This window comes from Impatiens glandulifera, chromosome 1 (genome assembly GCF_907164915.1).
Source record: "Impatiens glandulifera chromosome 1, dImpGla2.1, whole genome shotgun sequence".
NCBI lineage: Eukaryota > Viridiplantae > Streptophyta > Magnoliopsida > Ericales > Balsaminaceae > Impatiens > Impatiens glandulifera.
This window is the reverse complement of record NC_061862.1, coordinates 77,798,757-77,823,527: the sequence shown is the minus strand read 5'-3', so window position 1 is coordinate 77,823,527 and position 24,771 is coordinate 77,798,757. Positions and strand designations below refer to the sequence as shown.

Sequence of the window (24,771 nt, the reverse complement as noted above, 5' to 3'; positions counted from 1 at the left end):
TGTTTCTACTTCATTTTAAGAGATCTATAAATAATTTGGTTACTCTATAAATAGTTATATAAAGAAAAATAAATTAACTCAATTACTCCAAAGTCCAAAGACCTCATTTATAATAATTCTTACCTTCCAATTTCTCTTGAATATAAAATTTTAAATATTTCAACCAATAAACAATACCACTATAATAAGACCCTTAGAAGCTAGAACAAGTTCAAGTCTAATTCTACTAACATTCCTATATTCCTTGTTCTTGAATTTACACTACTTATATTATTCTCTAGCTATTACTTTGGAGCTTCAAGAGTCAAATAAAGGCCACAAGATGATTCTTTGTAAATCGGTTCATCTTTATCGTCGATCATTGAGCTAACCCTAGGGTTTATATCCTTCGTCGTCGACGCTTTCATCCCTTTACACGACTTCATATGGGTGTGCAATTTATCTGGCTTGAACTTTTTCCCGCACTGCCTACATCAGTTTCAAAACGTTTATATAGGTAAAAAAAAAATAACCCCAAAAATAAAGTTAATAAATTCCCAAAATATAAGTAATTAGAAAGTTTAACCTAAATATAAAATAAAAAGTAATGGGCTTACGAGCAATTGGGCCCATTTATGGGTTTATATCTATAAGAAGTTGAAATTGGCCTTTGGGCTGTGGAGTCTTCTTCCTTCTTTTCACACTTCTTTGAACCCTTCTCCCCTTCATTACTGGTTAAGTTGGATTCCAAACATGACCTAACCCCGGTCAAAGTGATTAATCGAGTCAATACCGAACATAATCGCGACAAAACAAATAAAATAATCTATTCAAAGTTCAAGCTTTCATTTTAATAATAATAAAAAACAGTTCAACTAAAATTAATTTAAAAAATAGTTTGTCTCAAAACCTTTAACTCTTATTTTATACTATTTAAAATAAAAATAACAAGTTTGATTTAAAAAAAAATTAAATTAATTAAAAAAATACAAATTTAAATTTGAAATATTCTAAATCACATGAACTATGAGTTAAATTTTAATTCATTTTTAAAAGAGGCTAAAAAAATAATTCAAATCTTAAATATATTGTTTATAATACAAATTAAAAAAATAAATTAATATCATCATACCAAATTAATTTAATCAAAATGGTTGTAATATAGTCATTTTAATATAAACTCACAAACATATATCTTAAATAATAAAAGATATTTATAAGAGACTTAAGATTAAGAATTTGATTTTCACTTGTCTAACATTAACAAAATTAAATAAATATAGTGATTTTAATATGCTATATTAAAATTATATATAAATAATGTATTTTTTTAATAAACTAACACATCCATTATTTTATTTTATTTTTACCTAAATATAAAATGTTTGAAACATTAACATAATTAATTAAGGTCAAATTTAAAAGTTTTTATTTTATATGTTTAAATTCAAATAAGGATAAAAAATAGACCCATATTCAACTGATCCAAACAAAGATCATTTAACCATAAAAATAATAATAATAAAAGTAGTAATTGGAATTAATTAATTGATTAATTAATTACCTTGTATTAAAATACCCGTTTTTTTCCCATGGTTGGTTAGTCCGAAGAACTCGTTGAGACCGTGACCCGCCCAATTTATCAATCGAGCTGCGATTTCCTACATCAGTACTACTTCTACAACTCATACTCCCGCATCCCACACTTCCATCCAGCCGTTGGATTGAATCAGATTCCGATACCTTTTTCCTTCTATTGATCACCACCACAGCCGATTCATGATTCTCTACATTCCCACATCGGATCCAATTCCTGAACATTCCCGCCGGCGCCGGCGCCGGAGTGCCTTGAACGACGTCGTTTCGAGTGGTCTTGCTCTTGTTCCTTTTTTGAAAAAGGATTGAATAGAGAGATGGGGTAGTTTCAAGATTGGAGCTTTGTTCTTGATTGGGTTTGTTTGATTTGAAATTATTTGAATCTTCTTCTGTTCTAATTGAATCGTCGGTTATTGTAGATGCGTTTGAACTGAACGGAGGAGATTCTTGATCTATCTCCGACGACATTTTTATGGGATGGCTTGTTTTTTCTGTCTCATTTTCCGGCGACTCTTTCGCCGCCGGCGAACTAGCTGAAGTTTTCTTCTCTATGGTGGTTGGTTCAAGATCTGGAGTGTGATGATTGTTAAATTCAAATTATAACATTTTTTCAAATAAATATCTTTTTTTTGGGTCATTTCTATAAATATTTATTATCCATATTTTGATCAAAACTTAAATAGAATATAGTTATTCAAGTCATCCATTTTACTTTTATTTATATTAAATGGTGACATAACTTATACAAAATTCACAAAAATGTTAAGGTTCAATCTCAATATTCTTTTAAAGTAATACTAATACATCTTATATAAAATAATTCACCATTTTATTATAGTAGTGTATTTTTTGAAAAATCTAGCAAAATGATTTACAATATTATTAATAAAAATGAAACTCTCTTAAATTAGTCCGACACAAATATTCTTAAGAGTAATGTATCATTTATGGAACTCTAACTTTAAAATTTGTTTTAACAAATATTTTGTTTGAAAAAAATAATTTTAATGGATAAAAATTGTTTTTAAAAAATAAAGAAAAACAAGTTAATGTAAAAGTCACAATAATCTATAATTTATGTCTTGAATATTTGAAATTATTTAATTAGTTCGTATTTTTGTGAATAATGTAGAATTATGATTAAAAAAACTAATAAAACATTTAATTATAAATTATATTATTAATCAATAACTAAGATTATATCATTCTTAATCCAAATTTAATATGAATAGAAGGTAAAACAACTAATAAGAATATTTTGTATAAGTTGAATGATTGTTATGAAGTAACTGATTTATAAATAATTATATTAATTAGCATAATCATAATTATGATAATTAATAATTTAAAAAAAGAGGAGAGAGAAACGCTTACCAATTCTTGATGAGGGAATTTCGGATCCTTTAAGAACGTATTCATTGTCGGATATTGGAGTAATCAAATCATCATCCATCAAATCTTGCCATACATATCCTGCTTTATATTTCCTGCCCATTTTTATATTCAATTAATTTCATTTAAAAAAATAATTTCACTAAACAAAAATTCAAATTAACCAACAACAAGTATGACAATTTTCTTAACTTCACACTGACCGGATGATATTTGTGTAATGTAAAACCAAAATTCTCGAGATAATCACGTTAAGACGTTTTGAGTAAGAATAAAACTCGATCTAAATTCAAACCTTTTGTAAGACCAAGAATACGATTCAGACATATCCTTCCCACGTAATTCCGACAGCCACCTTTTAACATCTAAGATTTTCACAACACTAATAAAATCAAAATCTAGTAATAACTTACAAAAAAACAGTTTTATTTATTTAAATTTTTTTTACCTCGAAGACGAACGCCGGAGCGAGAAACATGATTAACTCGGATAAGATGAGGATGTTCAATCCGACCAAGTCGACTAATAAAATAGACAATGTGAAGTTTTCTAACTTCTCCGACAAGAGATGTAAGTCCGGCACCGGCGCCGGCGCCGGAACTGGTAGTAGAATTACTTCCGATGTGGGTATTTTCCATTCTTCTGTTACAGAAATGGGTATGAGAAGTTAAAGAAGAATGCTCTGTTTTTCAGACAAAAAAGAGTATAAATAAGTGATAGAAAATGTATTTGTGATGCCGGCAGGAAAAGCCAAAAAGTGATTAATCGTGCTTAATCCTGGATCTATAAAAGTAATTAAAAAATGAATCTTTGTAATGATGCAGGCCTTCTTCATCTCTTTTAATAGAATATTATATTAACACAGTAGCTTGAAGATCGAACTTACATGTTCTTGTTCTTCTTAATTGATTCTTTTTAGATATAGAGAGAGAGAGAGAGAGAAGAAATTAAGAAAATGGGAATGATGGAAAATGTGGGAGGGGACCAGATTTGTAGCTTAGAAACATCGTAGTTTTCGCTAATTGTGTTAATTAAGGCCTAGTTTGATTCCCTATAACTTAGCCATATAATGTTCAAATTGCCAATAATAGCACTAGTTTAAAAAAAAAAAATTACAAAAATTGTGTTTTAACCTCGATCTGCCGATTCAAAAGGAGTAAGAAAGTATTTAAGTTGGAATGATCCAATTATTCAAATCATGGCTTTTATTTCTATTTTTCTATAAATATATTTTTATTATGACTTAATTATAATCAAAATGAATAAAAAGAAAAGAGTGTTAGAGAACATTCTTTGAGGCATAGCACTATTGTTTATTAAAAAATAAAAAACAATTTTACAAAATTATTGTGAAAAATCCAAAATATTATAAAGAGAAATGATTAGTTGAGAGAATTTGGTGAGGGAATGATTTGACATAATTCGCTGAAAAAATCAAATAATTTCTCTCTTTCCTCCCATTTTTACATTTAGAAATGAAGGTGATGTCAAGTTATTCTCTCACCAAATTCTCTCTATCACTCTCTATTATAAATTAAAGCAAGAAAGATAATCTGGATATTATAATTTGATACCATATTTAACTTTTTTTTTTTTTTTTTTTAATAATATTAGTTTGAATAAAATATATTTAAAATATATCTTATATATATTAACAAATTTAATAATATATATTTTTTTTTAAATTTTTTATTCAAATTTAATTCCACTCTAGCTACTAATGTTTTCAAACTTATAATATTATTATAAAATAATTTGATTCAACTATATTTTAGTTTATTTAATTGAAAAATCAGGAAGTATATTTATATAGTTTCCATTTCCTATTAAAAGTTTTACTATATTACTCTTGCTTAATCACCATTTTATTATAAGGATCTTGTCCAAAAATACCCTGTAATTATGGTTTAATTAGTTAATAATTACTCGCATGTATTGTGGTTATATAATGAAAGTTTCTGAAATCTGGTGCAACTAAATGATCTAATCATATTTCTTAATTAACACACAATTATAATTATTAATTTTTTTTTTATCTATCTATTTATTTCTTATTTTGGCTACAAAGTTGCTCAACACATTTGTATAACTTGGCAAAAATATCATAAATACAAATATTAATTAAATAAATTAATCTATAATTAAATCTCAACTTGAAATAGGTTGGTGGCCTAATTGATCATTTCTTTAGCTAATAAGAGTTATTAAAATCAATTAATTTCAAAGATCTTGTGGAAGGATATTAAATTTGAATCTCAATAACAAATAATCTAGTATTTTTTTATAAGAACAATTAAAACCATTTAATTAATTTATAGTTTTTGAATCTTAAATTGTGATAAAAATAACCCAATAAATAAACATAGGTAAAAAAATGAATTAAAGACATAAAATTCTTTTTATATGATATATATACATTTGTTGAAGTATATAAATATAATTCTAACACATAGTATAATCGGGAAACTACAATAATAATAATAAATCAGTTAAAGTTCAATTCTCATGAAAATGTTTTTGACTTAAAAAGATTGTATGAAAGTTATATATTAAAAAAATTCGGGTTATTTTAAAATAATAAAACTATATTCATTAATCACACAAAAATAATTAATAAATCATCAAAACATTGTTAAAAAGAACAAATGAAAAATTTTATATAACCAAAAGAATTATAATATATAACTGACTAATATATGGATAAGTTCAACATATTGCATATGTCAGGCTGACACATCCAATTTTGGATTATATTATTAAATTAAATACCATCAAATATATATGTCTAATATATACATTAACTTTCAAATGTTTTAAAAATATATATACACTTTTTATTACCCATGCATTTTTATTAAAAAGTTAAAATTCAATTCTACTTAAAACTAAACTTAAGATTCAAACTGTGGAGTAATGTTAGAAAATAAAATAGAAACATGTATATATACAAATAAAAATAGAAAATTATTTTATTTTAAAAAAATCACAAAAGGAGATCGATTTTTTTTTTTGTGATTTGGGTTTAGTTTCGGGATGACTAGTTCGACCCTTTCAATCATAACATTTTTAATTAGATTGATTATTAATATTTAATAAAAAATATAGATAACTACAAAATATAAAAGAATAACCTTTTAGACTGTTTTTGCCACACTAATTAGTGGAAAATGAGATTACATCCTAATGTGGATAAATTAAGTTTTATATAGTGTTACATGATCATGAAAAAAGAGAAATTTAATTAGTTTTCAATAGAAGCTGACTAGGAATATCAATATCTCCTCTAAAATGTCATTATTATTTGGATGAAGCCTTTTACATGGTACCAATTTGATAGATAATATATCAATTAAGGAATATAAAATGAATCAAAACAAACGACTAGTGTCCTATGTGTATTAAGTTTGAAGAGATCTACTATATTCTAGTATAGCGGTAAAGAGTAGGTGATATATTCTAGTATAGCGGTAAAGAGCAGGTGATATCCCATGCCAATTTGAGATTCGGAGTAGGGATGGTAATAGGGCGGTTCGGGCGGGGAATGCATTTACTATCCTCACACCGTTTTTATTTCGGAATTTTTTTTAATATCATTCCCGCCCCGTTCGATTTTTTTCAGTTTTAGAGAATTTTCGCGGGACACCGTTTTAATTAAACATTTTTAAAAAATTAAAAATATTTAAAAATAATATTATATAAACAGATTTTTAATATAATATATATGATAATATATTAAAATTTTATATTATTATAAAAAACAAATTTACAATTCTTATAAAATATAATAAATAAATAAATATATTAGTGATTTAATATATTTAATTATATTTTATAGTGTTCAGGGCATAATCGGAGTAAGGTCGGGACGGGGGACACAAATACCATCTCCGTCCCATTTCCGTTCGATTTCGGGGAAAAACCGTCCCAAACGGGACAACTCGGTTCGATTTTCGCAAGGCAGTTTCAAATTGTCATCCTTAAATTCCTGAGTTTGAGAATTCTCAAAATTTGATAACGTAAAATTGTGAAAGATTGATATGCTTTCTTATATGAAATACCATTAGTGTGCATTCGGATATAATAGAACCCAAACTAATGTACATGTAGTTTATGAAACTAACAATTGAATAACTAATATATATAAATTGTTATTATTTTTAAAAGATTGAAATAAATACATGACTCATAGATAATAATAAAAAAAAATGAGTTGGACTTAGATCTTACACCCTGATGTCCTGTCCGGATTAAAAAAATAAGACAAATGAAAAAAATAAAATAAATTAGGAACATTTCAAAATCAAAATCAAACTCACTATCTCTACCGCATAAAATAAGAATTAGACTATTAACCAAATCCCATCTTTTAAAAGTGTAAATAAAAACAAAATTACAAGTATTTCAAAATTCTTTGTACATAAAGTAAGAATTATACTATTGTATTAAAATTAAAAAAATAATCTTTTTTTTTTTTTGTTAGTCCGGGATTTCCTGGATCCTTTGTCATATCGATTATCATTAGGGACTAAGAGGTATAAATATGGAGCAACAAAATTTTGAGTTCAGAAAAGCATTAGATTCCGATCTTTAAGAATTCAACCATAACTATTTCGCGAAAACAAAAGATAAAAATAATAATAAAACTTACATCCGCCATGCAATTTCCTGACTTCTTGAACGCATTTGTATGATCAAGAACTCTTCAATTGATGCCTAGAAAGTAAATAATAGAAGAAATGAACTAGAAAAAGGGTAGCTAAATATATACTAAAAAACATGTTTAGTGGGTAAAGAGAGATTTCTAGATGGAAAATGAAAGCATTAATAATGGTGGAAAATAGTATAAATCTGTGCGTGCCGTTTCAGCTAAGACTTGTTATATATAGACAGCTAACTTACATATATGATTAGCTAGGCCAGTACTATAATACCCAACACACGAATCTTAATTAATCACATTTTTAAGCCTATTTCTCTTCTCCAAATTTTCATTTAGCCAAATCCCAATATAAATATTTATTTGATAAAAATATATGAAGGTATCTCAAGTTGCAAAAGTATTTTTAAGAGATTAAATGTCAAAATTTTGATTCCCATTTAGAACATCTTAAATTAAAATAGAGGTCATAACTGTGAAGGTCGTCTAGCTTCTAATAAAAATTAAAAAAAAAAAAAACTTAATGGTAACATAATATAAAAAAAAAAATCATTTTTACTTCACCTTTTATCTTAATTTTATTAATGCAAACAAAATAATTCAATTTTATTTTGACAGTTTTTAAAAATAATAATAGTTGACTACCTCAAATGAAAAGGTTTTGCCAATGTTTCATAACTTAAATTGAAGTGACTATAAGGATAAGAATTGTGTTACTTTTCCCTTGAAATTAGAAAAAATGAAATTGCAATTATGAATGATCATGTAACAAAAACCATAAGTTTCCAAACATGAATTACATTTCATTTGAGAAAAAAAAACTAACTATTATATATAGAGAGAGGGGGTAATGTTGATGAGAAAATATATTCTTTAAAATTAAACACTTCTCAATTAATTGTTCTCAATTAAATGAGTATAAAAAATGAGCAAAACAAAATAATCAGAGCGATAATACAAAACAAGTTTTATCGTGTAAAAGCTCTCCAAATCGAGAGTAAAAATCACGAAACTTAAATATGTCACTTAACAATTCACTATCATCAACAATGTTACATGTAAGGGATCACTTTAGATATAATCAACCTAGAGTTACTAATCAATTGTATTAAGATCACACAACAATTTTAGCAAATAACAAAAAAAAAAAGCAAGATCAACCAACTATACCAATTCTTCCATTCTAGTTCGGTTGGACTGACTTAAAATGCTTAGAATTTTCACCGTTTAGAACATAGCTCTAAAATAACCAAAATTTGTCAAAATTTGAAGTCGATCAAATGGCAGGTGGAAACTCCATCAAACATAAATATTTTCCAATTGCTACCCCCAACCACTTTTTTTTTATTGTTATATAAAACCCAGAGAAAACATAGATAAAAATATAATGTCACTCCACATTCTATTATGTGGGAATAAATAAATCCTAAACCAAGCTGGACCTCTCCAAGTAGAATGAAAAACACCAAACTAATGTTCTTATTTAATGTATTTCTTTCCAGTTTATGGTTAATTATTCATTTTGTTGGGGTCAACTCAAATTGTTTTGGGCTTGACCAAAAATAAAGTCCATTAGGGCATTTAATTAACTAACAAAAAAATTACTTTCTCTCTGATCTCTGCTCCCTCTTCCCTGTACACTCTAGTCTCTCTAGAGAAGGATATCGACCAGCCTCCGACCATCCTCCAACCAGTTGACGAGGTTAACTCGTGTAGGCGAGAACACCATCCCTTATTCTATTCTTCTCTGATCGGTGGCTTTACGCCACACACAATTTTCTTTAGCCTCTGTTTTTGGCTAGCCATCTTTGATGATGATGATGATATATGTTGTAATGATAATTTAGGATGATATTATTTGATGTTTCTTATTAGATTACCTTTAGGCTTGTATTGTACAACATTTGTATACCTATTTATATAATGGATGATTTAAGTGGCCTAAGAGTCCCGTGGTTTTAGCTAAATTGGGTTTTTCACATAAAATCTCGGTGTCTTGTTTCTTTGATTGTTTGAAAGCTATTTTTCTCAATTGAATTGACTTCTCATTTGATTATACAGAAGAGGAAAAAGAAATTTTAGGCCTTTGTTGTAGCTTGTCTAATTAGATTGTTAAACAAGTGCTTTTATTCGTTTTCTCGAACAAGTGGTATCAAAGTTTAGTTCGTTTGATGGTGATTCTTGTGTAATTCAAATGGAAGAATCGTTGAGTAGTAATGGAACGATGATCAAACTCACAACTACCAACTACAAAATTTAGAAGTCATGGATGGATGACTTATTGTGTAATTATGATTATGAAGACACTATCTTGGGTGATAAAGGCAAATTAGAGGCTATGTCGGATGCAGATTGGAAGAAGCTGAAAAAGGTAGTTGGTAAGATCAGGAAATGGGTTAACAATAGCGTGTATCAATATGTGGTTACTGAGGTTAATGCTCATAAAGTGTGGACTATTTTGAGCAAGTTTTATGAGAAGAACAACACTTAAAAGAGAGAATTTCTATTTATGAAGTTTGCTCATTGAAATATCAAGATGGGTCTTCTATGTTTGAGCATCTAAATTATTTTTAGAGTATTCTAAATGAGTTGGTTGTGATAAGAATGAAATTTGATGATGAGCTTCATGTTATGTGTTTGATTAAATCTTTGCCTAATAGTTGGGAGACACTTGTGGTTTTAATTACCAATTTTGTTCCACAAGGTAAACTCACTTTGAAAATGATGAAAGAGAGCATGTTGAATGAAGAGGCTAGAATAAAAGAACAAGGCTTCTCGACTCCAAGTCAGGTGTTCGTGACTGAGATAAGTGGTAGAAGTAAAAGTAAAGCTCCAAAGAATCACAATGCCAATTCAGATAGGTTACGGGGAACATCCAGCTCGAGAAAAGAGATTAAATGTTATCATTGTGGCAAGCCAAGACATAATAAGTATTAATGCAGATCTTTAAAGAGGGAACAAAAGGAGAATAAGCAAGATGTAAGTAGTAAGGTTGTAGTTGTGGATGGTAACGACATCGATATGGTTTACGACAATGATAGTATCAACCTTGTTTCTCAAGATACACAATGGGTGGTAGACTCGGGTGTTTCTTATCATATCATCAATCATTGTGACATATTTACTTCTTACACTAGTGGACAGTTTGGTTCAGTGACGCTAGGAAACCATGTTACATGTAAGATTGTTGGAAAAGAAGATATCTGTTTGGATACTAACACTTCGTGCAAGCTACTTTTGAAGAATTTTTGACATGTTCCCAATATTCTAATGAATTTTATCTCCACTAACATTCTTGATGATGAAGGATATCACAGTCACTTTGGTGAAAGAAAATGGAAACTCATTAAGGGGTCTTTGGTGGTAGCTAAAGGAAGGAAAGTCGGTTCTCTTTATGTGGTAGAGGCTAAGTCTTACAGAGGAGAAGCAAATGCAATTAATGATTGTTCAACACAACTTTGACATAAATAACTTGGTCATTTAAGTTAGAATGACATGCGAGTTCTCTCTAAGACAATCGTTCTTCGCGGCTTAAAGTCCACAAATTTGAAGACATGCACATATTGCTTAGTTGGTAAGCAACATAGAGTTTCCTTCAAGAGTTTCTCTCCATCTAGGAAGCCCAATATCCTAGATATGGTTCACACAAATATATATTCTATGGATTCTTTGACTTTAAGTGGTGCTCATTATTATATCATTTTTATCGATGATTACTCAAGGAAGGTGTGGGATTATTACTTGAAGACTAAGGATCAAGCATTGGATTACTTCAAGTTATTTCACGCTGAAGTGTATAAAGAAACTGGGAAGAAGTTGAAATGTGCTCGTTTGGACAATGGTGGCGAATATAGAGGGTCATGTGTGGAATACTGTTGAAGTCATGGAATAAAGCTTGTGTATGTTGTCTCATGCTAAGTTACCAAAATTCTTTTAGGGAGAATCAATGATGACAACAATTAATCTAATAAACCTTTCACTCTCAACTTCATTAGATGGCGACGTTCCAGAAAGAGTTTAGAGATGTAAAGACGTCTCTTATGATCACCTGAGAGTTTTTGGTTGTAAAATGTTTGTTAATGGTTCTCAAGATGAAAGAGCTAAACTTGATAGAAAGACGAGACAATGAAATTTATTGGGTATAGCACAGAGAATTTGGGTACCGATATTAGGACTCGGTTAACAAGAAACCTGTTAAAAACATAGATGTGGTATTCTTCAAGATCAAACCATTGAAGACTTTGAGAAAAAATAAAAGTCAAAATCTACAGAGAAGGAATTGCCCGATAATGATAGGATTCGTACACCACAATCATAGCCCAATGATGTGGAAAATGCCCAATTTAAGGTTGATGAGACACTTCTAGTTGATGTTGAGCCAACAGAGGAAGATGAACGAGATGATGATAGTTCTCTAGAGCCACCCAATGATCAACGTATTAGAAGATCTAAGTAGGCAACTTCTAGTAGGTATCCTCTCAATGAGTATGTGATATTGACTGACGGGGGAGAACCAGAAACCTATTAAGAAGTATTGTCTCATGAAAATAAGAACAAGTGGTCGGTGACAATGCAAAAAGAGATAAAGTTCTTGCAAGAGAATGAGACTTATGACTTGGTGAAACTTTCAAAAGGAAAGAAGACTTTGAAGAACAAGTGGGTATTCAAGTTGAAGCATCAAGAGAATAGCTCACAACCTCGATATAAAGCAAGACTGGTTGTGAAGAACTTTGGTCAGAAAAGGAGGATTGATTTTGAAGAGATCTTTTCACCGGTTGTGAAGAGGTCATCCATTAGAGTTGTGTTAGAATTGGATGCTAGTCAAGATTTAGAAATTGAACAACTTTATGTGAAAACTTCATTTCTCCATGGTGACTTAGAGGAAGAGATCTATATAGAACAATCCAAGGGTTTCAAAGTTAAAGGTAAAAAAGATCTTGTCTGTAGGTTGAGGAAAAGCATGTACGAGCTCAAGAAAATGCCTAGACAATTGTACATAAAATTCGACTCCTTCATGAAAGCAGGGTACAATAAGACTACTTCTAATCATTGTGTCTTCATTAAGAGATACATCATTGATGATTATGTTATTATTCTGCTCTATGTGGATAATATGTTGATTGTTGGGCAAGATATTGTGAAAATTAAGAAGCTCAAAATAGATTTGAACAAGTCTTTTGCGATAAAGAATTTGAGTTTAGTGAACCAGATCCTAGGCATGGAAATCACAAGAGATAGAAAAAAACAAAACACTTTGTCTATCGCGGGAGAAGTACATTGAGAAGGTACTTGAGAGGTTTGCAATAAAAAATTCAAAACCAGTTTCAGTTCCACTTACAGGTCATTTCAATTTGAGTTTTAAACTATATCCTACAAGTGAGAAGGAGAAATATGAGATGAAGAATGTACATTATGCCTCCGTAGTTGGTAGTCTTATGTATGCCATGGTATGTACCAGACTGGACATAACACACGTAGTTGGTATTGTTAGTCAGTATTTCTCTAACTCGGTAGAAGAACATTGGTTAGTTGTCAAGTGAATTCTCATATATCTTCGAGGCTCTTCAAAATTATGTTTATGCTTCAGAACTAATACTCATGTTTTGGAAGGCTTTACAGATTCTGACATGGCAGATGGTGTTGATTCAAGAAAATTTGTATCAAGTTTTTTGGTTACCTTTGTAGGCGATGATGTTTTATGGAAGTCAATGTTAAAAAAGTGTGTTGCTTTGTCTACTACAGAAGCTATGTATATTACAACTACCGAGGCATGTATAGAGGTGTTGTGGATGAAAAAGTTCTTATAGGAGTTGGACCAAAAGAAAGAGAAGTTCACTTTATTTTGTGACAATCAAAGTTCCATTCATCTCTCGAAGAATTTAGCTTTTCATTTGAGATCCAAACACATCGACGTGAGATATCATTGGATACGTGATGTATTTTAGATAAAAGATTTAAACTTGGAGAAGATTTATACAAGTGAGAATGGTGCAGATATGTTTACAAAGTCCTTACCTAAGGACAAGTTGGGAGAGATCGGGTTTATTAGAGCCCGCAAAGTTGTGCTGACGGGGGAGATTTGTTGGAGTCAGCTTTGATTTGTTGGAAGTTGTATTAGCTAAGGACTAATTCAAAGGAAATTAGTCTCGTTCTTGACTGAATTTCTAACTTTAAACCCTTATTAAGGTGCAGTTGGAATTCCAATTGTGTCTATTGAGCCAACCTTTTACTGCGGAGCTCACCACTATGTTGTTCCTTTGTAAATCAATCCTCTTTACAGGTTGATTTATCCTTTGGCTGGTAATGATCCCTTCTAGCGTTGTAACACGGGTAAAGGGAGCCCTACTGACTCGGTCTATTGATCTGAAGAAGCTTCCAAAGGGACTAGCAGTCTGCATGAAGACCGGGAGAGATAGAAAATCACTCAGGTCAAGTAACAATCATGGGAAATCGATACCTGTTGTCAAGGATGGAGTCCTGCCTAAGGAAGATAAGAGTTCTATTGATTCTAAGACAAATCATCTTCCGTTTAGCATCAATGGGATCCACAGAGGCTATTTCAAGGGTGAAAACGGCATGAAGTAGGGAGATCCCCTATCATCTTACCTTTTCGTCGTCATCATGGCGATTTTTTAGAGCGTCTTTACGACGTTCTGAAAGAATCGACCATACATCTTCCACTCATTCTGTGAGGAGGAGGAGGAGGAGATCACACATTTATGTTTTGCTGACGATTTGTTCATTTTCGCGCATGATGACGTTCATTCCATAAAAACTGTAAGAGTTGTACTAACATTTTTTCTAAGGTTAGTGGTTTGACTATCAACGAGAACAAGAGTTTAGAATTCTACGGAGGAGTAAAAGAGGAAAAGAAAACAAACATATACAACATCATGGGCATCACAGAAGGAAACTTCCCAGTAAGATACTTAGGCATACCACTCACAGAAAAATATATCTAAATCTCGCACTGCAGACCACTGATTGAGAAAGTGAAGAACTCAATTTCTGGCTGTGCAGCAAAGAAACTTACATGGGGAAGCAACAGGAGAGGCGGGAAGAAGGTTAAGTGGACCGCACTTTACAAACCAAAGAAAGAAGACGACATAGGGCTCAAGAACTGTGTTGAATGGAATAAAGCGTTGACGTATAAGAACCTATGGGCCTTCGAGAGCAAACAAGAATCACTCTAGATAAAGTGGGTCCACACCTAGTTTATGAAACACAAAGCAAGAGTTTGGACATCCAAAATAAGTGTATGGGATGGTCGTTAAAGAAAATCCCTTAAGCTAACAAACAATATTGCGGGACTTTTTGACATTAGCTAGGGAGATAGAAGAAACACATTGTTTTGGCATGATTCGTGGTATAAGGACCAACCGCTAATCAATAAAGAGGAATTTAGAAATGTGAGAATCAGACGAGACTGCCTAGCTACCAAGGTCAAAGACATTAAAGACGGGCTATGGAATTCGCTCCTTAGACGAATAGCGGTGGGGCGGCGTATTCTCGAACATATTAGTAACATCCAATTCAACTAAAGAATAGACATACACCGATGGAAAGCCGATGAAAACGAGAAGATGATTTCAAGCAAAGTGTGAAACACCATTCGAGAGAAGGAGCAAATAGTAGATTGAGCTAATCTGGTCTGGTCGTCAATAGTTATCCCGAGACACCAATTCATCATATGGCTTGCATTTCAGGAAAGGCTAAACACAAGAGATCGGGTAAAAAAGTATATGGAAATCTCGGATACAAGTTGTCTGCTATGTGAAGGAAATGAAGAAACAATTGATCATTTATTTAGTTGTTGTCCTTTTGCATCGGAGCTATGGAAGAAATTTTCTAGAAGCGTGAAAATGGCTTGCCTGCCTATAGAATGGAAAGAGATAAAAAAGGAAGTCATACTCAAAGCAAAGGGGAAAAGATTCATGTCAAGTGTTTTCAAAATCGGCTTTGGTACAATAGTCTACCACATTTGGCGAGAAAGGAACGCAAAGATGCCCTCGAGAATAAGAAGTGTAGAGGAGACATGTGAAGACATAGTATTTGACAGCAGCACAGATCTACAAACGTTGAGACGAGTACCAATGACTGAGCAAAACTGGAAACTAAGTTGAAACTGGAAAATCATGTTCAAAGAAGTCACGAGAACGGAAAATTTTTTAGTTAGATAAACCCTTTCAATTGTTTGTGTGTTGTGTAATTCATTTGTTTTAGACTGTTACAAATTATATTTTTCTATGCTTGTCTAGGAAAATACAAAAACTCATTTGATTTTTTTTCCTTTTTGAGAATTTTTAATGAAATAACGTTAAGTCGTTTTTCCCAAAAAAAAGAAAAAAAATTAATCGTAGTTGATATAAATTATTAAAACTTCTATTATTTTTTAGTTTTAGATATTAAAATACTTAGTTGGCATCGTTTGGTACGTAATACTATTTATATGGATATAAGTTGTAAGGGGGTATAAGTTATATGAGAGTATTAAGATATATAAATTATATGTGTTTGGTTAGAAATATGAAAGATGTATGAATTATATATGTTTTATAATTTTGTGTTTGGTTGGTAGTATAAGAAAAGTAATATAAGAGTAAAAGATCATTTTACCCTTATATTTATATAAACTGTTTTTTATTATTTTAATATTGATCTTATTTTAGTTTTTATTATTAACTATATCTAAATTAATAAAAATAATATTTAATTATCATATGAATATTTAAAAAATAATAATATTGAGATTTTGGTTTATTAGATAATTGTATTTCTTGGATGAATTGAGATTTATGTTAATTGGATGATTGTATTTTTGGAATTTTGGTATATAAAATTCGGTATTTTTAATTTATATATGATTTCTGTCTAAAATTGATTGGTTTAAATAGGTAATTATTTAGTTCACAATAGTTTTATTTTAGAAAAATCATCATAGTCGAGAGCAATAGGCTTCTGCACTTAGTAAAAATATACAATTTTCACCGAGAGCCTTTGATTGCCCTCACAAATTCTCTCTTCTTGTCACCAAGGGCCTTTGATTGCACTCGCAAATACTTGTCTCCAAGAGCTTAATATACCCTCGCAAATACTCTTTTCTTTTCACCGACAGCTGTATCACCGAGACGATTCGAGAGCATTTATCGCCCTCGACGAAGACTATCACCTAAGGCATTTGGGTTTTCTTCGAGAGTTTTTGCTCTCCTTAATAATCAATTTTTTACCAGTGGTTGTTATCTCATTTGATTCTGCTATCATTCCTAGACCAAAATGACCAGATGATAGGGTGAAGGATAAATTGCTGAACATTGTAAATGTTCTTAGTAATTCTTCCATAGGATCTATTGACATTTTCATTCTTATATAATTATGTAATAGACAGCATGAAATGATTAAACGACATTGTGTCTTAATTGGAGAAAACATAGAGCTTCTTAGTACAGCCCATCTAAGTTTGAGCAAACCAAATATTCTTTCAATAACATTTCTTGCAGCAAAATGCTTCATGTTGAAAAATTATTCTCGTCCAACACTCCAAGATCCTAAATGATACTTATAACCTTTAAACGGTGCTAAAAAACTCTCTCCGTTTGTGTGTCCAGCATCTACTAAGTAATAATAACCCGTGTTAATGTAGTTATCGGCTAATATTTCTATTTAAATTTTATAGTAGTATATAGTCATATATACTGTATATAAATATATATCTTACCTCGAGGAATTTTTAAACCACAATTTCTATTAATTGCATCTCTTAGAACTTTACTATCAGCCGTAGAACCTTCCTAACCACGTAACACATAGATGAACATCATATCATGAGAACAAATTCCAAGAATATTTGTTGTAATTTGTCCTTTTCGATTTTCTATATTTTGCTTTCTAATCTTCTCCTACATTTACAGGAATATATGTTCCATCTAGAGCTCCTAAGCAATTCTATTTAATGTATACAAAATTATTAAAAACTTTAATGTCATTGTTAAGAATGAAACATTTTTATTTACCTCAAACTATTTCCACATTTCATTTGTATGAGAATTTTGCAAAGGCTCTGGTTTTTTGAGAAGATAAGCTTGAAGACGTATAATGATTTTTAACACTTGATGCACATATTTACTAATATTCCATCCAGAACGAAGGAATACAAATGAAACATTCCTTATCTTAATGTGATAAGCTAAAATATAGAGAAATATAGCTATTTTTTCTTCTAGAGACACACTTTTAGAGTGAGATAATCCTGAGATTTCCATAAGGTTGCATAAACAAAGGAAAGTCCTTTTATCAATTCTTAACAAGTCAATATATGTAGTATCGTTGTGTTTTGTTATCCTATTTATTGTGGTTGTTCTAAGTTGTGTAGGATTGATAGATGTAGGAATACAATGACATGTAGATTAATATCTCTCATAAGGCAAATGAAACATTTTTTATCTCTAAAATCTGAGCAAATAAAAGAAGATAATATTCAGTATATAAAGAAACACTATAAAAACATGCTTACTTGATGATGTGAGGAATCTTGACCGTAGATAGAAAACTGTTATTCTTCATATTCGTTTTCAGATTAGGTTTCAAAAGCTTCACTTCTTCGTTCGATTTAGGATTGAATCATCTTAGATTAGAACATTAAGTTAAGAAGAAGAAACGTATTCAATATTGAAGAGAGATAAAATGAAAAATGAGAGAGTTTATTATGAAAGAGAATTTATATCTTAAGGTTAAATATGGAAAGTAAAAATTTATAAGTTTTAACCTACTTATATCAGTTATAATTTTATACCGCATTTAATGTATAATTTATACTCATATTAATTAGAGTAGATGTACAATTTTATAATCAAACAAATCCATATATACCTGTTATACCTCCAACCATATATGTACATGTTATATCTCCAACGAAACGAATGCTAAGAATATAATAATGTGTAATGTGCAATAATAACTTATGTCTCCTCTTAATGACATTGAGTCTTTCACATCTCTAGACCACACACATATAATTTAAATATTATTATTTTTAAATAGAAAATATTTTTGTTAATAATTTAAATATTTCCAATAAATTTATTAGAAACATTAAGAAATTGTAAAAAAAAAAACCACAAACAATAGAAAAAAATAGAGATGTAGAAACAACCTACTATAAATATAAAAGGGATTAAAACATGAACAAAATGATCACACGCCAAATAAGATACTTCACCTCCCATTCTGGAAGAAAAGGAGGATCCAAACAAAATGAATCCCTCTTCATTTTGTTTTATAAATATGATCCTAATTTTCATTACTTGATATTAAGACATATGAAATGTAATCATTTAATGTTTTTCTTTACACAAAGTTAACAACTTCTTATATATATATATATATATATATATATATATATATAAATTAATAATTAAATAATAGATATGAGAAATTATAAAACCAACATATTAATTTTATTTTCAAACACTAATATGTTCATTGTAAGTTGTAACTTATAAGCCCAATCAATCAGGTCCTTTCATCTCCATTCCAAACATCTTTCATTTTAGGCCCAATAGGCCCTTCCTCTCCCAACACTTCATTAGGCAGGCTTTGAATAAATTTCTCAAATGCCTTCTTCAATTTCCCAGGCAAAAACTTAGCCACCTTATGCATCTCTCCATCAATATCATAATCAATTTTCGGTCCCCATTTACGTGCATAATTCAACCAAGGTGGCTCAACCACAGCTCCATCCGACCCCTCCAAATACTCAGCCGCCACCACCAAGAACTGGGCTCCTATATCCATCACCTTATCACTTTTTGCCGTGTCATTTCTTATACCTATCCCTCCTTTGCCTTGTAAGACAAGTCCTGGTTTCGAATAAAATGCATGCCCATGCAACGACGAGTACACCACGGGCTTGTTTCCGTCTCTAAACTCGATAGTTGAACCCTCGATCCACATTCCTTTGCTATGTTGCGAAAGATAAACCCGAGTTAACTCGCCCGTAAAATTACTCACCCTAAGAGTAACATGTTCCCAATCTCCAACATGTTCACCTATTTTCCCAAGTGAGATATTGAAAAACTCGACTTTTGCCCTAGCCGGTCCATTGAATGGGAAAAAAACCCATATAGCGATATCGGTGAATGTCGCACCGAGCATTGGCTTGACGTGCAAGTAACCTCCGGCGAAACCTAAATTTCCTTTCTTGACCTTCTCCTTGTCTACCTTATCGATCGGTAGGTCGATCCAATAAGTGTCGTCGTCCCAGCCACCTTGTGGGAGGTTTGATCCTGTCCGGTCAATTGGGACAGGATTAGACTCGTCCCCTTTCTTGTAAAGCAAGGCACCGTTATCGAAATACCAACCAACCGACGATGGGAGGTATTCTTCGTCGGGGTGATAATAGATCAAAGGTGAATACTCATGCATAAGAGCGTTGATTTGACTTATGTTAGGCATAGAAGATAAATTCATCTTGACGTTCTTCAAACAAGCTATGGTTTGACCAGCCGATGATCCGTCAATTTGAGCTAGAAACGTGCCGGTGGGGACTCCCATTGATTGGATCCCTATATTGCTTGGTTTAAGGCTATAGACATTGAGATTATTTCTTCCCCATATCCACTCATCCGACTTACACTCATCGGTTAGATCGGCCCGAACACATCGAATCTTGTCAAGGGAAGGTTTTTCGGGTGTGGTGGTGACTAGCTGCCCGACGGCCTTGTAGCCTTCGGGCGGTGTGGGCAGCCATATGTAGCTGATTCCATCTTGCTTGATTGGCTCGGGCTGGCTCGACCAAACAAGAGTATAGTCAATCGGTTGCTTTAGAGTTGAGTTTTCGGGGTCATTTGTGACATCCTTTGCCACCAATACCCGTCCAAAGAGAGAAACATTGTTGGGCTGTGCATAAAATCCCAAAACAAAGAATCCGTCGGGTATAGAACTCGGTTCAAGAAACGTCGCACCTAGATTATCCGGTCCACCTTCATGGGTTGCCCAAATTTTGGTGAAGTTCGAAACTTGGAACACTTCTAGCCCTCCCAAATCAATGGTTCCACTTGCAAAACCATCGCCTTTTTTAAGAACAAATATTTGATTAGACGAGAAAAAGAAAAAGAACCCGTTTTCGAAATAAGGGGAATAGACATTTACCCGGTGGCCAAATGGGTATTGGAGATGGAAGCTTGAACATTGTTTCAATGGGGAGAGGCTTTTTCTCCTTCTTCTTGAAGATGTTCATAGTTGATGTCCCTACAAGATTACCCATTAATTGTGACAGACTAGCCTGGTCCCTTTTAAACAAAGACAATTGACCAAATAGTTATCACATTTCTAAATTTGTGGATATGATTTATATATATAGACAGATCAATTGACAGATTCATGAAACCAAACATATTTATGTTACTTGTTACTAGATTGTTCTATTTTATAAAAGATTGTTTTATTTGATGAAATTAAAACGTTTCATGTTTATCTGTCTTTATACTTTGAATAGTAAAGATTATGCACCCTTAGTTTTTTGTAACGGAATGGATCGGTTTCTAGAAAAGATAATACATTTGTTTGATTAAATTCAAAGAAGAATAAGGAAATTAATGATTAAGAAATAATTAAGTTGTTAAATGATATAATCAAAGATAAAACAAAAATATTATTTTGGTAAAGGTTGGTTAGTCGTGCAAGGAAGAGATACCTTTTAGAATTATATGCAAATTAGGAGATTAATTAATAATTGTTTTCAAATCTGGCGTGATTTTAGGGACCAAAAAGTAATATTTCTTGTTGAAGTGGAGAGGACTTATCTTGTACACAAAGAACACTTTGTTTTGCTTGTTGAATTAATGAAGTAATGTATTGCATGAGTTCTAATAAGAGCATGCAAAAAATGAAGTTTGCATCTTTTATACTTACAAGTTTCTAAAACTTCATCGAGGCTCAAAGATTACTCGTAACTGTAGAACTCGTTTTATACTATATACGCAATGATATAAACGAATGAGGTATGTTCATTTATCTTATCTTTCGAGAGATATAATATTCAGTAAATATAATCTTGTAAAATAAAGAGAAAGATACATGGTCTTCAAATAGCTTAGCCCGTTTTTTATTTCATTAATTGCTTACTCTAAATGTATTTTTTATGATATACAAACTAATTTATTTGTTGTCTAACAAATTAATATGAACACTAAAATGTTAAAAAAATTTATTAATTACTACATGTCAATAGAATTTGTTGACACAAATTAATATTACTATTTGTATGTGGTAAGTAGGAGAAGGATCAAGATTTTGAAGACAATATTAGAAGAGAGTTGAAAAAAAAAAAAAAAAAAACTAAGAAGTCTCTAATTTCTATGAAAATTTTTAAGTTTCAATTAATTGAGACAAAATATAAGTATGTGTTTGTCTAATTCGGGAACAAACTTACAAATGAAGTAAATCAACCTTTCATATATAGTGACATTTGGAGAGCATGACCTCAAAATGAGGTGGGTGTCTTGGCATGAGTGAGTAATGTACGATTCATATTATTGATAGTACGGAACTGTGTCTAGGCCTTGCTGTTTTGAGACAAAATGTGAGGACATGAGAAGGGAAAGGTCATCCCATACGTGGACACAAATTCTCTAAACGAATGATTATCGAATTTCCTCCCATTTTCACATTAAAAATATTTTATATCCCTCTCAAATTAGGTTTTAACGAGTGTCCAAAATTGCAAGAAACCATTAAACACTTGAAATTATGAGATAAAGGGAAAGTTCATAAAAAAGACGAGAAGACATCGAGAAACAAAACATAATATCTATGACCCATAAAACATAACACAATAGACGTCCATACATCACTATGAATAATATCAAACGTTAACAAAGAAATCATAATAGAAGTCTTAAATGACAAACGGACATGTTTTCCCAATGAACACGTAGGTAAAATATGAGAAACATGTTGTTTATTACCGTGAATTAATTTATTTAATCTAAGAGATTCAAAACTAGAGTTTCCAGGATGATCCATTCGACTATGCCACAAGGATGGAGACAAAACAACAAAAATAGAAGACGACACCTGATTCCCAGTTATGACCGAATATAGATCCCCCGGACTGTCACATCTCATTAGACGCATTCCCGCCCAAAAATCCTTAACAGAAAACCCAAAAGGTTCAAACTCAACAAACACAAGATTATCCATAGTGAATTTACAAACATAAACTAGATTTTTAACAAGAGTAGGAACATAAAGAACATTATTCAAGGTAAGTTTAGGATTCGAAGAAGAAATAATGGTATACACAATACCCAAAACTGGAATCGTATTATTATTTCCTACAAGACTATCATGTTTAAGGCTTAAATTGAAATAAGACGAGAGTACCTTGTTGAGATGTCATCTAGATGTTGCACTAGTGTCCATGTACCATGTCGAATTAGGAGACATAATACCAAGGGTATACATGGATGCTTCAATGTTTGTCAGAGTTAGTGAAGATTGAGCCATGTATACTTGAAGACGCGGGCCAAGGAGACCCGACTATTGTTGTGGCATCGACGAACGAGAGCTAGAAGGAGGTCTCTTCCATTGAGTCGTTGGATACGAGCATGAAGGAGAAGCCCATGGCAACTGTCAAGACAATGATGGTGAGCCTGAATGACCAGCCCATTGTTGTAGCCAGGGAGAAAGAGGATGACTTTGAAGTTGGTACTAGAACTGCCTTGATCGACCCCCATTATGAGATCCCTTCTTCTTTGGTTTCTGTCGAGATACCACAATGACACATGTTGTGACTCATTCGTCATATACGCATCGGAGACAAGAGTTACACCCGACGTCGGTGCCGAACTAGAGGTCACCCGCTTCGCAAAACTAGATTCCTCTAATATCAACATGGACCGAACTTGGTAGAACTGAGGTAAATGATCACTCTACCGGAGTAACGTCACCATCTCGTTGTACGCCTCCTCTAGGCTCGTGACCAACTACAATACTAGGCGGTCGTTCGAGACCGGGCTACCGACGCCATACAGCTGATCAGCCATGACTTTAAGATGTTGACAATAAGCCGAGACCCTGGAAAAATCCATCATGATGGTGGTGGAAAACTCTTGCTCGAGGGAAACCGCACGAGAATGACGGTTATCTTGAAAAACCCCCCACGTAGTCGTGTCCATGCTTGTTCAGCTGTAGAGTCTGATTCCAAAACCGTGTGAAGGAGATCACGTGAGATTGTGGCATAGATCACTGAAGGATAGTGGCATCGAGAATTAGCCGTGTATCTTTCTCTTCATTCGTCGATGGCGGCGGTAGAACAAGGACCAACGTGATGATGTGATGAAGGACCCGATGAGAACAATCATGGATCTTGAACAAATCTGTCCATGTTGTGTATTGAACGTTTTCCAACTCAAGAACAATAAAGACATGATTTTTAATGTTTGAAACGACAAAGACCGAGTGAAAACCTTGTTTGTTACTTATCATCGAAAAAAAGTGATTGAAGAGAAGATAAAAAAAGATTAACTGTTAGGATACGGGTCGTAAAAGTGATTGAAGAGATATAGTAGAAAACTGACCGTTAGTCTAGGACGCGGCTGGAGAGAGAAAAAAACTCTAAGATCTAATAACACAATCCGTTATTCTATTCATTCAAAATGTAAATTATATATAAGATTATAACATTGAGATGCAGTTAATTTAAAAATCTTCAATATATTAATATATTAATTAATTAACTTAACTATTTAGTATTACCATATATATATTATAAACCTGGTATAATTCATTTCCCCCTCACCCAAAAATATAAAATTATTAATTTTATTATTTTTCTCTTACCTCTATTATATATATAAAAAGTCAAATCTCATTAATGAGTTGCAGTGGCTGGTCGGTATTAATTTACTCTAAAATATTGATTATATTTTTGAAATAAATAAATATACAACTGCATAGTCTATCCAACAATTAAATTAAATATAAACTTTCAAACAAATTTAAAAAATAGTTAGTTATTTAATTATAACCTAATTTAGAAGAAGAATTGAGAGTTAAGTTTATTCTAAAATAAAAAATCTTTGTATCAATAAAATAAAAAATCTTTGTATCAATAAACTAAAATACATGTTTTAGAGAAAGACTTGTGT

General features: G+C 31.6%; 2 protein-coding genes across 2 annotated transcripts; both read right to left on the bottom strand.

Annotated features, from left to right (window-relative positions):
* Window positions 1-284: 284 nt before the first annotated feature.
* On the bottom strand, window positions 285-3,605 carry LOC124933334 (protein SOSEKI 1). The gene is made up of 6 exons (XM_047473832.1): window positions 3,416-3,605; window positions 3,263-3,332; window positions 2,950-3,062; window positions 1,544-2,144; window positions 597-737; window positions 285-468 (listed from the first exon to the last, which is right to left on the bottom strand). Exons 1-6 carry the CDS (start codon window positions 3,603-3,605, stop codon window positions 285-287), a joined length of 1,299 nt encoding a protein of 432 aa, XP_047329788.1.
* A 15,335-nt stretch (window positions 3,606-18,940) lies between these two features.
* Window positions 18,941-20,919, bottom strand: LOC124921714. The gene is made up of 2 exons (XM_047462402.1): window positions 20,771-20,919; window positions 18,941-20,691 (listed from the first exon to the last, which is right to left on the bottom strand). The coding sequence occupies exons 1-2, from the start codon at window positions 20,883-20,885 to the stop codon at window positions 19,133-19,135; spliced, it is 1,674 nt and encodes a 557-aa protein (XP_047318358.1). The 5' UTR covers window positions 20,886-20,919; the 3' UTR covers window positions 18,941-19,132.
* Window positions 20,920-24,771: the final 3,852 nt, after the last annotated feature.

Excerpts from the sequence above, each read along its gene's own strand:
- LOC124933334 (XM_047473832.1), bottom strand. The coding sequence starts at position 3,605 with ATGGAAAATACCCACATCGGAAGTAATTCTACTACCAGTTCCGGCGCC. Across the intron at positions 3,333-3,415 it reads CTCCGGCGTTCGTCTTCGAG|ATGTTAAAAGGTGGCTGTCG; the intron begins GTAAAAAAAATT and ends TGAAAATCTTAG. Across the intron at positions 738-1,543 it reads AACGGGTATTTTAATACAAG|GTCATGTTTGGAATCCAACT; the intron begins GTAATTAATTAA and ends GACCGGGGTTAG.
- LOC124921714 (XM_047462402.1), bottom strand. The coding sequence starts at position 20,885 with ATGGGTAATCTTGTAGGGACATCAACTATGAACATCTTCAAGAAGAAG. Across the intron at positions 20,692-20,770 it reads AATACCCATTTGGCCACCGG|GCGATGGTTTTGCAAGTGGA; the intron begins GTAAATGTCTAT and ends TTCTTAAAAAAG.